A 14,283-nucleotide genomic window follows, 5' to 3' on the forward strand; every position below is an offset into this window, starting at 1 on the left:
CAAATAATACCTTTTTCTTATCAAAGTGAAGAAGAGTGCCAGTTTTATGTTAAATCCACCCCATAACATTATTCCAAATCTCTTTGACAATATCACATTCACAGAATATGTGTATTATGGTTTCAACACTTGTTTTACAGAGAGTACAAGCATTAGTTTCAATCAATTTCATTTTTGATAGCGTTTCGTTAGTTGATAAACACCTGTGGATAATACTGTATCGAAACCATTGATGTTTACATTAACAATCTCCCTGAAAGGTTCGAAACCATTGATGTTTACATTAACAAGCTCCCTGAAAGGTATTTCATGGACATATCTTCAATCATTATCAGGTACACATTCGTTTACTTCTAAATCCCATTTATTTCTGTATTTGTTGTTATTATTTTGAGTTGCAGTTGCCTGTAGTGTATTATAAAATATTCTGCATCCTCTGCTTGGGTTTACTGGATCTTCTTAAAGGTAAGGAATAAAAGGCATGGAGGATTTTTTGTGTAGTTTGATATTTCTTACGATACAATATTTTTTAATCATTTTTGAAATTCCGGCATATTCTAAAATGTTTGTTTTGCAGTTATACACATTTTCAAACTGTTCAAATGTTAGTATGTTTCCTTTGTCGTCTACCAAATTGTTTATAGTATTTATTCCTGCCTTTTCATAGTGTCTATAGCATATTGGCTTGTTGCCGATACGTAAATTGTCATTGTTCCCGAGTGGTTGTGTGAGAATATCATCTTCATCCTTGATGTTTTGTCTTTTACTATTGATGTAATTTCCCCCTGAGAGTAAAACATCTTTCCAAAAGTCATTGGTTCGCTTCGGCAGTACAGTTTCCTTGATATATTGTTCACATTTTCATACAAAATTCATATCGATTGTATTACTATTATTATAAAATTATGTTTTTAAGTTTTGAATCGTTTTTGAACAACCTCTCTTAATCCATGTACATGTACTCTTTTGAGATTTGATTGTATGTTCTGTGTTTGGTACTCTCAGTCACAAATTTTCCATTGATTTTCTTTTCTAAGTGTTTTTCTACTTATCTTATCTGGTTTATTTTGCCAAATAAATTTAAAGAATACTGAATTTAATTCTTTTATAAAGGTTTTATTTGGATTGGGAGAGATGAGAATAAATGATTCAGTTTAGGTAGTATAAGACTTTTCAACACAGCATTTCTACCTATAGGTGTATGGCCTCTTGCTGGCCATTTCTACATCGACAGTCATACTTCTTTCAATTTATCTTTGTAGTTTCTTCCCACCATTTCTGCCAAATTATATGTGAAGATGATGCCAAGGGTAGCAATTTCAGTTTCATTCCAATTCAAGTTACATTTTCGTACAAGATTTCTTTAGAATTTTTCAGGGATCCTATTTTCACTACTTGCGTTTTGATCGTGTCAATTTTTAAACTGGAAAATGATGCATAGTGTCATAGGATTTGCAGCGTGTTCTTAAGGCAATTTTCCTGTACCCTCTAATATCAGTGTTGTGTCATCTGCAAATGGAGATACAAGAAATTCCGTATTTCCAATGGTTATTCATGTTATTTTGGTCTTAATCCTCAGCATGTTTGCTAGTATTTCTGCACATAACAGAAAAATATAAGGGATAAAGGATCACCCTGTCTTCAGCCTCTAGTCAGACTAAAATAGTCAGTTATAAAACCATTTACTAATACGCTTGATTTTATGTCTTTATAGAATGTATGTATTCAATGTTTGAATGAGTTTCAAAAATTAAAAAATCCATTACTTTCGAAATAAAGTCCCATTCTACCACAATAAAGAAGTTGTTATCAATAAAGTTTGTTCTATAAAGATTCCTTGTATTTCCTTGCAATCTGTGTAGTCCATGATGCTGTATATGAGACGTCATCCTCGATTATCGAGGATGATGAGACGTGTACATTCCCAAATATATCTATTTGGAACGAAGCCTTTTTGACCTTCATTGATAATAACGTGTAGTATTGGTTTAATTCTATTTGCTATCGCTGTTTTCGCAATTTTATATGAAACATTTAACAGAGTTATTGGTCTCCAGTTTTTTAAATATTCTTTAGATGTACCTTGGTTTGGGGAAACATGTAATTAATCCTGCTGTGAAACTAGAAGGGCCAGGGCTTGCAGCATTTTTCATATGTTTTTCAAAGCATTTAACACTTCATCGTACGTCAATTCCCCCTCCAGTAGATCATTTTGTTTTTTCTTTTAGTTTGGGTATATCTTGATTTTCAAACAATTTATCTATGTTATCTGGTTCTTGTTTAGTATACAGCTTTTCATAAAAATGTTTTGTTCCTTAAATAAATCATTGGTTTTTGTGAGAGTTTCGCCTTTAGCATTCTCTGACTTTAGTAAATTAGTATAGCCTTATTCAGGAAGTTATGTTTCTATCGTGATCAGAAATACTTTGTAGGTTTCTCTCCCTTTTCATTCGATTTAGCTTTTGATCGAAGCATTATACCTTCAGTTTTAACCGATTGAATCTCGTTACGTTTTTCATTTTCTATTTTTAACTTGGATTGAATGTCTTCCGTTTTTGTGATTATTCTTTAGCTGAGTCCAGTTCAGTCGTGAGACTTTTACATTTCATATTTGTTTTCATCTTCTCTAAGCCTCTCTATATTTTATTTCAAAACCAAGAAAAAGGACTGTAAGCTAATCAAAACATATCAGCGTTACAATAGTCCGACGATGGTTTCGAACATGTTCAGATTACAGTTGGCACGTATTGAGGGAGGTGTCACAGAATATTTAGAGTTACCTCCCCTTAAAGTTTGTTTTCGTTCACTAACGTCATGTCCTGAGGGAATGTGATGGTTTGTGGACAGGTAAATCAGCCGGCTACCCTAAACATATATTCGATAATGAAGTGAAGCATGGTTCAATCTACGAGGTGACAGATGACAAATTCAGAAGCTAACGCGTGCAGTGTTTTTGAATTGTTTTGTCAGTATGTATCTCCGACTCAGACTCCTAGTCCTCGACTGATTGGGGACATCCATGTTGTGAAAACAAAATCAATGACCAAATTCACAATGGGACCGGACACATGATCTCACGGCGTTTCCACGTATGTAATAACTACACATTCGCTAAAACAAAATGTCGATTTCTGATGAGTTGGTTATGTTGAATAAGCTGGTCGATAATGGTAATGAAGAAGACATTTTAGATCATATTCGGACAAATAACATCACACCAGAACTCGCTGTCGATCTGTCATCAGTGATGGCTACAATTTCATGGGCAGCCGTTCTGGGACGTGTGAACATACTAAATACGCTTCTCTCCCTTGGATTTACTCCACACCCAGACCGACACCCAATTCATTATGGATCAGAACAAGGTCAACTGGCTGTGGTGACATCTTTGGTGGAAGATCACAACACAGACGTGATGTGTGTAGACAAAGTCAATGACTCTCCAATGTTCCTAGCCTCACGTAAAGGCCAATTGGAAATTGTCAAATATCTTGTTGAAAGAGGAGCAGACGTCAACTTTGGAGGTCGAATACCACCGCTTGTCATTGCTGTTGTTCGCCATCAACTCCATATCTGTGACTACTTAATCAAGCATGGAGCTGATGTGAACATTGAAGACAGATATGGACGCTCACCTCTCCGTGCTGCTGCTCGAAAAGGTTATGTAGACATTGCCCACACCCTTGTGGAAGCAGGAGCATCGATAAATGTAAAATGTACAGATCAACAGTCTCCATTTATGGCAGGAAGTCAGTTCGGTCATTTGTCAGTGATGAAATTTCTCGAGTCCCATGGTGCAAATGTCAATGCGATTGATAAGAAAAGAGACACAGCGTTACATCTGGCTGTTCGGGAAGGTCATTATGAAATCGTGAGATATCTCCTTGTTGATCTGTGCGTTGTATGTACAATTAACTCGGATTGTGAATCCCCTTTCTCCATTGCGCTAGACAATACAGATTATGACATTTTGCTTCTGTTTCACAAAGCTGGGAGATGGCCATCAAATATGCTGTGTGATTTCCCACCTGATACAACAGAGATGTTGATGCCTATTATAGACGCTGTGACAAAACCATATTTGCTTCAAGAATTGGCCTGTTTCAGACTTCGAAGTATGCTAGGACCAAAGTTGACATCTACAGTTAATCATCTGCCAGTACCAGGGGCAATCAAGAACTTCATCCGGCTCAGTCACATTCCATCTTGTAGACCATGAAAGGATTTGGAAATCACAAACTATTGCTGTGCACTTTACGTTTGACATGTCATTATGTAACTGAAATATGTTCACCAGTAGCATTAAATCATCTCAACAATGAGAATATTGTACTTGGATATGCTTTATCGGGTGAATGAGGGATGATATCTTTAAGACTTGTCCATTTCCAGTTTAAATCCATTGTCTTCAAAATTGATACTGGTCTGAGACTTCTTACTAGTGCTGAGGACAAGGAAAAGTCCAATGATTGTAGTCCTTGATGACAGCATTTGAGGTCTGTGGTCTGAACCAGGTCTCAGTGCTTCAGTTTTGCTGGAAAATGGAACTGAATAAACCTGACAGAAAGGGTAAACATAGTCATGATAGTGAACGTTTCTGTCTTGTTCAAACAGGACCAGCTACAAAGGAGGACTAACTGAATACAGTTCACAATAAGCCTCTGGCATTTCTAAGACTAGTCTAGAAGTAACAATTAGTGTATTATTACAGAATTATACTGAGACTGACCATTGGGATATTGTCTTCATCTATTGAGGAAGTTGTCCAATGCTAGACACAGGATTTGCATCATAATTAAGAAATAAAGTTTGCTGTATCCCTATTTGTAGGGTAATAAAATATAGTTTAGCCCTGAATTGTTATTGTTAAAGCACAATGATGCGTGCTCCTGAGTTCTTCAGTGTTTTAGTTCAGGGCAAAACCTAACTTTTCTATAATGACAGAGTAGATTTCCATTATGTATTTTTATATTTGAGAATTTTGTAGATAACAGTATCTGTCTAATAAAAGAAGAAACTGCTGTCCTTTGCCATGTGTTTGAGGGTATTTATTTGAAAAAATGAGATCATCTTGTTCTGACAGCATTTGACAGTAATTCATTAACCTTTCTTGCATTGTTTTACCGTATGATCCAGAACAGAGCACTTCTCATCTTATCAGGCATTGTAAACAAGGTGTGTATGTCAATTTTGGTTTGTTTTGTTTATATGTGTATCTCCATTATTTCACTGTTATTTAATAGCTTAATGTTAGAGGGTATTAAAGATGTGCACCATGCAGGATTATTTTCATAAGATTTTTATGAATTCTGCAAGCATGGGTATGGTGCTAAGTACATGTACAACTTTAGAAATCAGAGGAGTGCCACCCCTATCTCCTCCCCCCAACAAATAAAGTCAGGGATCTTGGTTTTGTGAAGCTGTGAAGCAGCTTATGGCAAGCATTGCCTGGCATGTGAATGAATGACATATAGATGTACAAGTTTTGAAGTGGAGGAAATTGACCCATACCTTGGTCTTTCACAATAGTTTAACGCATAACAGACATTGAAGACATAAACACCTTTACACACTTGAAAGTACATTTACTGAGCATTGAAGAAAATCAGCCAAAAGACTGAGAATGGTCACAGCGGGGACACCAGAAATGGTAAGTACCATCGTAATCATCCTCCCAGACGTGTGAAACTTGACACATCAGTCTAGGGGAATCAAAGAGAATGATTTCCTCATACAGAGATTTCAAGTATTTAGCCCATGGATTTAAAATGAGAATATTTCCTGTTTTTAGGCCCATGGGTCAAACTTTAGATCTTCAATTTTATTGTTAGGAGTGAAGTCCCTAGGTAACAGCTTGAACATCAGTACAACGTTCACATAACAATGGGATTCCATGTGTACAGAACACACTAGATGCCAGAGATCGGTTGGATACTTGACATGCAAATAGACCACTTAAATGCATATGACTCTCATTTGTTTTTCATTAATTGGAAAACATTGTAATTAAACATCTTCTTGTCATTTTTTCATCTCTTGTCGTTCAAGCTTATGAAAGTTGTCCACATCCCTCACCTCTTGTTTGAGTGAGTGAGTTCAGATTTATGCTGCTTTTAGCAGTATTCCAGTAATATCACGGCGGGGAACACCAGAAATGGGCTTCACACATTGTACCCACATGGTAATCGAACCCAGGTCTTCGGCGTGATGAGCGAACACTTTAACCACTAGGCTATCCCACCTCTTGTTTGAGGTGATCTTGAAATACCTGCAGCTTTTGTCTGTTGGGAGCCAGAACTAACAGATTTGTTGTGTGAAATCACGGCTGATCAATTTATTATATAAATTTTGACAATGTCGAGAAAAATCACACCAGATCCATTCAATATGTGCAGTTCCCTAATTTAAGCCCTTTCCTTAATTATGGTTATATCATTTGATTACCAGAGGGGTAATTTCTCTTAATAAGCCTGGGGCCTAGATACTTGAATTACCATTATTATCTGCATCATTTACATCATCACACATTGCACATGACCTGATGAGTGAACAGACTCATCAACGTCTTCTTCAATGTAGGTGTGTAAAAATCCTTATGAAATACATGTATATGCTTTGAACATTTCTTTTCAACGTCATCATCAATGTAGATGTGTAAATCCTTATGAAATATATGCTTTGAACATTTGTTTCTAAACTCTCTTGAACTAGTGAACCTCTTCATAATCTATGTGATCATGCCAGTATTTGATGTTTAATACCACACTCAATATTACACCTATATGATGATTATGTAATTGATTATGGACCAGACAATCCATTGATTAACATGATACCCACCTACTTATGATATCTTAGCAAGATTTAAATGAGTAACCAATTTCACAGTAAGTATCATAATAGCACCATGAAAATACATTTCTGCAAACTTAAAAATATCTAATAATGATTTTATGAAGCAATTGATAAAGATGCATTCGCCCCTGTAAATGGGACAACCACACTAATTTCTGTTTGATGACAATTCTTCTTCTTGTTCATTTTGTTAGCACAATTAAAATCCAAAGGGCATCCACAAGCATGTCTATGAGTTTACTCTCGGCACACATGGCATAGACCTATTTTTTACCACTGACATTTTTCTGCAATGCTGACCATATTAGGATCTACATAGAGTACTTACTGTAATGCTGACATACTAAATTGCATGCTTATGGAAAAAAAACCATCTATTATTATACATCACTTGCGTAATAATGATACATTACGCCAACTATAATCGATAATTTTGCAAAGCGAAAGAAACAAAACCCTAAAACGAAAAAACCATATGACCTCATTTGGGATCGAACTGCGAAGCTACAGATTAGATTGAAAATATTGTAAAAGTGGAAAGAGAGACCCTACTTTAGAGTTACCTCCCTTATATATGTTACGGTTGCTCATTCGAGATTTTATACCCAGCGTCTTTGAGACCAAACAACATCATGTGCAAGTGGCAAACGCGAAATGGATAAGGCAGTAATATGTATACGACAGACTGTGACCCACGTTTTATCAAGTAGACCAAGTAAAATGCACGGACAATGACATCCTACACCGTGGATAACTAGTGCAAATAAACCAGTCTTCTGTCCGGGTCATCCATCTCAACTGTCGTCAGTGTCGACTGTATCTGTTTGGATTTGAATTTTGTATGAATTTATGAGAAAGATTCATAAATAATGAGTGACCTGCGTGTACTGAATTCAATGATTGAGAAAGGCAGTGCTCAAGATGTTTTGCACCACATCAGGATGAACAATATAAATCCGAATTGCTTTAAAAATCTACCTCCTTCATCAGTGCCAGTGTCTGTGGCAGCAATTGCTGGACATGCTGATGTTTTAAACACTCTCCTCTCTTTGGGCTTCATGCCCCACCCAGACCGACAACCGATTCATTATGCTGCCATAGAGGGTCACCTTACGGTTGTACAGTCATTGGTAGAAGATCACAATGCAGACATTATGAGTGTGGACAGTAAAGGTCATACGCCATTGTATCTAGCTACGCTTAATGACTGGTTCGATGTTGTCAAATATCTTCTTGAGGCAGGAGCCGATGTTAATAATCGTGGCCGGATGCCACCGCTTATTTTAGCCGTTGTTCACTACAAACCTGACCTTTGTAAATTTTTCTTGAGCTATGGTGCAGACGTTAATTTGAGGGATAATTTTGGCCGTTCACCTCTTGGGACGGCTGCACGGACAGGAAGTGTAAACATAGCATGTGAACTGATACAGGCAGGAGCAGACGTTAATCTCTCAAGTCGAGGAGGAACGCCATTTCTGTCAGCAAGCCGTTTCGGCAAGGTGTCAATGATGAGACTCCTGTCCTCTCAAGGTGCTGATGTTGAGGCGTGTGATCAAGATGGAGACACTGCCTTACATTTGGCTGTCAACGAGGGTTACTATAGAGTTGTTAGATATTTAATTGTTGAGCTATGCATTCCGCTAGATTCTGTTAATGATATTGGCGAAACTGCATTTTTCATTGCTCTGAAAAAGACTGACATTGCTATTATGCAGCTCTTCATAAAGGTTGGATACTGGCCGGTGAGCGAGATGCACAAAATAGAAATAAACCGAACATCCGAGCAATTCAAACTTGTGTCGGACATTATGTCCATCCCATATTCGCTTCAAGAATTAGCCTGTTTTAAACTTCGAAGAACAATGGGATCAAGGGTAACAACTTCTGTGAATCATCTTCCAGTCCCCCAGCCTGTCAAGGAATTCATTCTGCTCTGTCATTTACCATTTTCTAGACCTTGAAGGGTTAATCATACACTAACAACAAATGCAAATGTCAACAAGAAAATGGGCAGAGGGGTAGCCTAGTGGTTAAAGTGTTCACTCGTCACACTGAAGACCCTAGTTCGATTCCCCACATGGATACAATGTGTGAAGCCCATTTCTGGTGTCCCCTTCTGTGATATTGCTGGAATATTGCTAAAAGCAATGTAAAACCATACTCACTCCACAAGTAAAATGTCAGCTGAATTTAGTCTGTACCACATTGTTTTTGAACAGATGATTTCATTCTGGTAGAAAATATATATAAAGACCAAGGCACTGTTACTCACCTAATCCATTGAAGTGCATCTGTGCATTTTTTCACTGAAGCCTTGCGCAATATGAATGCATAGATATTATTTTTATTATGTTTAATGAATTCTGTAGCCAGCAATAAAGGAGTGATTGGCTGTGAATTGAGTTTAAAGGTCACATGCAACCAAAAATCAAACATAATTAAAACACAATTATCACTTCTTCATGACATATAATATGCATTGCTGATTATGAAAAAACAAATAAACAAAATTATAAGCATATAGTCGCAAATCAAAAGTGCAATATTTTGTACTTGGGTTTACCTCCCTCGAAGCGAAGCAGCGGGATACGAACCCAGTCAGAAGCGGGTGGGTGTGCACTCAAGTGTAACGGCTGGTTCATTAGCAGATGCCGCCTTCCGCGGCTCATTGTGTGTGTATATATAGAGATGTTGGGTTTTGTAAATACATGCTCATTTTTGTGTATAACATTTTGCAATCAACAGACATCATAACATGTCATGTGTTCAAGTATCACACCTGCCTGTCTGTGTAATTACATAATGTGACAGAGACCGAACTTCGGGCCATAAATCAATGCGTTTTGTTTATGGTGTATAGCCTGATTGGTGTTAAGTTCAAATTGCATGTGGTCAGTGATCGCAGTTGTGTATTGAATATTGTCATTAGCAGACAGGCAGGCAGACACACAGGTGTCAATAAAACAAGACATTGAGTTTTGTCTGTGACAGCGACATATCTATATCACAGTTAGAAATTGTGTCAGCTAAATAATGACATTGCTTTTAAGTATCGAACTGAGAAAGTGACTCGGTAAGAAGAGCGTGTGGTGAAATAGACAAATGAAATTATATAAACAGTTTATTTACTGTCATAACATATAAAAGCTTCGGCCTGTGAGATATCAACAAAACATTATGAAAATAGCTCACACCAAAGCCTTCACGGTATTCACCAGACAGCCCGCTTCCAAGTTCGTGAACCTATTTCACTGCGCTGCGTGCTATGGCAGCCCAGCTGTTGAAACCCGTATTCCCCAGAAAAGTCTGGGGAAAATTAGTGAAACGTTTGAACTCGATTTTAGCGTTTTTTTCATCGGCGTTATTTTCAACTTTATAAGTTGAATTTGCATTTTGGCGCTTTGTTTGGTAAGTCCATGCGAAGGTATCAGAATCTGCAAAGTTGTGTTTTTGTTTTCGTTGCATGTGACCTTTAAATTTCAATTCCATGCTGTACAACTTAAATCACAGTATGGTCATACATGTTATAATGCTACCAGGGTCTCTTAATTTCTGTGTATTTTCACCATAAGCTCACCCACTAAACTTCAGCAGTTCTACTTTTTATAAATTTTGAATTACAATGACATATTTTACAGAAAAAAACTTCTTTTATTTATGTTTCATGGCTACTTCTTGTCCTAATCGTGAAGATCCAGGATAGAATTGATCTTCAGCAACCCATACTTATTTAGAGGCAACTAACAGAATTGGGCTGCATGGGCAGTCTGGCTTGCTGACTTAGTTGACACGTCATCATATTCCAGTTATGTAGATAAATGCTTATGATGTCCATTTCTGGAATGTCTGGTCCATACACACGTATTTACAGACCGTCATATAGCTGGCATTAAACAGATCAGATGAATGAATACATTCATTAGTGAAATTGCTTTGAGAAATTGTTTAATACTGTCTCCGGTTTGGAGTCAGCAAATATTCTGATATCAGGTATACATATGTCTGTGGTACTGTTTCTGTTGGCTACGCAGTGTTTTTAGTTAAACCATGTGGATATAAACACACAATTCTGGAAATATGGAACTACATGATTAACGTAAATGACAACCAGTGACCCAGTGTTATAGATAGGGAAACCAAATGTGGTATGTGCTTTCAGGACATAAATGTCATGGAGTTCAAAACCAGGAACCAAATAGGAACAGAACACTGTGGCAGGAGATATTGATGACCATGTCTTCTTGTTACAGATGAAATGTTAACACTCTAATAATGTCAAATGACAACAAACAGATACATATTTCCGATGTATTTATTCACTGAAAATCCCATATCTGTAACTTCCTGTCCTTGTGTTACAGTGAAACAAACCATGTCCAGTGAAACGTAACAGAAACTTCATGCAAAACAGTGACACCAATTATAACAATAAGGCTCATTGTTAGTTTGGCAATGAAATCTACTCCGAGCATTGATGTCTTACGAAAAGGAAGACCATATGTGAGTCAATCCAACACAGACTGGCTTCTAAAGACCTGCCTGCCTGTGACAGTTTCATGATATCTGGACCTATCTGTCATTAGTTTAGTGTCTTACCCTGTTTGTTAAGGAAACAATAAAAGAACACTTCAATCAGATCATTTGATGACAACTGGCAAGTTGTAATGGCAGCTGTATTGTAGCAGTATAAACAAAACTACTTGGTTGTGAGCGGTTGCAGACTAGGGTTATTGATGTTAGACTGACATTTAGACCAAGAAATACAGTTATTAGTATACTATTTAAAAATGTAAAAAATATATTTGTCTTAAAAACTAATCCAGATGAATCCCTGAACAATCCTGAATTTCTTCTTGTGAGGCAATCTGGAGTTGCCACATCTTTCTAGACGTTGACTCATGCTTGACTAATTGTCAGGGTCTGGGAGACAGACTATCTTAATGCATCTGTATGGTTTTAAGCAAGCATGGGCAACAGTGAATAGTGAGACAGCTTATCCTCTTTCTCAATATTCCAGCCCTGATAATGGCATGTACTTAGTTTTACGCCGCTTTTAGCAATATTCCTGCAATATCACAACGGCGGACACCAGAAATGGGCTTCACACATTGTACCCATGTGGGGAATCGAACCCGGGTCTTCAGCATGATGAGCGAACACTTTAACCCCTAGGCTACCCAATCAAGAAAAAGCTTCATCCATGTAGCAATAACAACTGAGTCCCCTGACCAACAAACATGGGCTTGGATCCCTAAATCTGACATTGAGACTATGGAACCAAGGGTTTAATGCAGGATTTCTGGCCAAGTTCCCTTGGCTGGCAGACTAGAAGCAGACAATTATATATTCTGTTCAAAGTTGAATTTTTTAGAAATATCTTAATGTATTCAGTGAAATATTGTAGATCTGGGCATTAAAGCCACTTCTTTATTGGTTCTGAAACCAATGAAAAACAAGTGACCTGTACAAGCCATCATATTAGTCAACACATTAACATGAATTGGAAAATGTATCATTCCAATCTGTGAGGCTTAAATGACATTTGCTGCAGACTTGATGTTAACATTGGCCTCTAAGCAGGTCTAATTAAAGAGCTAAAACAGTCCTGTACCACAACATCTAACTACATGTATTCTTCACTGTCTCCCTTGTGTCACAGAAACTTGAAATATGGGTGTAAATTTGTTCTCCTGCGCCCCAATCCACAGAGTGTTCGTAACTTTACGACCTGCCGTAACTCTATAGTTAACCATAGGATTACGAATGTCGTAGCTCTACGATTGCCTTGTGGATCAGGATTCTGTATTGGTTCTGGGTGGCCATCACAACATTTCCCTGTTGTGTACGATAACGCAAACACCTTGCGTATACATATCTGAAATATACTTGTTATATTGAACATCTCCATAATTATCATTAACACAGCCTTCAGTATTCCTTATATAAATCAATATCTGCATGACAATGTGAAAAAATATTGCTATGTGTTTACAAAATTCACAAGAATAGTCTGTACATATTTACAGTTAAATATAATAGCTAGTGTTTGTAAAATGTCTATCTACATTGAGCAAAATTTAAACAGCAAATTAATATTCAAGCAAATAAAGGTATGACTGTGAAGAAGAGGCTTGACCAGTTGGTGATGTATTTTCTTTTTAAAAAAAGGGAAACCAAACCAAAAAATGACACCCTCAGTTATCCAGAACATTAAAGCTCTGCTCAGAATGATACATATCTGCCGCTCTGCCGCCTACACTTTGATTTGAGTCTTGTGTGATTGAAATGCTAAAAATAGACAACCAATCACATTAGCCCTTTTTTGCATGATTGAACAACAGCGATATCAGCTGAACAACGAGGAGAGTTCTATGGATATACAACTTCTTTCATATAATATGAGCGACGTTTCGGTGTAGCTACTAACACCATTATCATTATCATTTGCTTGATAACGGTGTTAGTAGCTACACCGAAACGTCGCTCATATTATATTAAAGAAGTTGTATATCCATAGTACTCTCCTCTCGTTCATCACACCAACTTCTAAATGCCACTCAAACAAGTTAGCGATATCAGTTGACTTGATTTGGCTTTTATGTGGTGTTTTATATAAAATCCAGAAAATCTCATTGAAGATGGGCTTCATGGTCTGCTTTTATACTTAACAGGAAAGTAAGACTTTTCTCACAAAAAATAATTCATAACTTTCATTTTATTTGACGAAATATCTCAAGGGGTCACTTACAGATCATGAGCAAGAGGAATTCTGCGGTGAGGTGGTGACGAAGGATAGAACTGGTCACATCAATAAAGCTATGGCAGCAGTTTCATCCTGAATACTTTATTTAATAAAATATAATACATCGGATAATTGAGGGTACAATTATGGAATCGGTTACCTTTATTCTCATGGTCAAGACTATTTGTGTTGTGCCAGGTCCAACATTTCCATAGAAAGCTTAAAATAACAAACTGTACTTGAGTAAGACATCTTTCACCGAGAAAACTTGTATAATTGTTTCTATGATAACAAGCTGATAGGGTAACATTATACATCCACAGTGTTTCTCAACACTCATACATCCAGTTGAAATAGTGGTGTACATTTCTTCAGTTAAATGAACCAAATGAGACAGAATAGCCATACATTTTCTTTTGTTTATTTTACAAACCTGCTGAAATTGCTTTAACAAAAGTTTTTTTCGATACTACAGACAGCAAAAATTACTTTGAAAATAAAAATAATCTAAGGGATTTTCATATGACAAACTGTTTTCCAGCAGAAAGTCATGCTGTATTTATTTTTTAATCACCTTTCCAATCCGAATCAAACTTAAGATGATATTGTTTTTAACCTACAGATCAAATTTTTCATTATCAAAATCTGCAAAGCAAACAAGAGAATGTCTGGCCTCCGAATATATT

At 36.9% G+C, this 14,283-nt stretch overlaps 2 protein-coding genes and 1 long non-coding RNA gene across 3 annotated transcripts; 2 read left to right on the forward strand and 1 right to left on the reverse strand.

Annotated features, from left to right (window-relative positions):
- Window positions 1-2,788: 2,788 nt before the first annotated feature.
- LOC124261074 (ankyrin repeat and KH domain-containing protein 1-like) lies at window positions 2,789-5,029 on the forward strand. The gene has a single exon (XM_046695394.1). The coding sequence runs from the start codon at window positions 3,122-3,124 to the stop codon at window positions 4,217-4,219; it is 1,098 nt and encodes a 365-aa protein (XP_046551350.1). The 5' UTR covers window positions 2,789-3,121; the 3' UTR covers window positions 4,220-5,029.
- Window positions 5,030-6,726: 1,697 nt separating this feature from the next.
- On the forward strand, window positions 6,727-9,253 carry LOC124261075 (2-5A-dependent ribonuclease-like). Its single transcript, XM_046695395.1, has one exon. It carries the CDS (start codon window positions 7,725-7,727, stop codon window positions 8,814-8,816), a length of 1,092 nt encoding a protein of 363 aa, XP_046551351.1. The 5' UTR covers window positions 6,727-7,724; the 3' UTR covers window positions 8,817-9,253.
- Window positions 9,254-11,153: 1,900 nt separating this feature from the next.
- On the reverse strand, window positions 11,154-13,329 carry LOC124261063. The gene is made up of 2 exons (XR_006894247.1): window positions 11,763-13,329; window positions 11,154-11,720 (listed from the first exon to the last, which is right to left on the reverse strand). It is a non-coding gene; the product is annotated as an uncharacterized LOC124261063 (long non-coding RNA).
- Window positions 13,330-14,283: the final 954 nt, after the last annotated feature.

This window comes from Haliotis rubra, unplaced genomic scaffold (genome assembly GCF_003918875.1).
Source record: "Haliotis rubra isolate DU_JTF1 unplaced genomic scaffold, ASM391887v1 Scf788, whole genome shotgun sequence".
Taxonomy (NCBI): Eukaryota; Metazoa; Mollusca; class Gastropoda; order Lepetellida; family Haliotidae; genus Haliotis; species Haliotis rubra.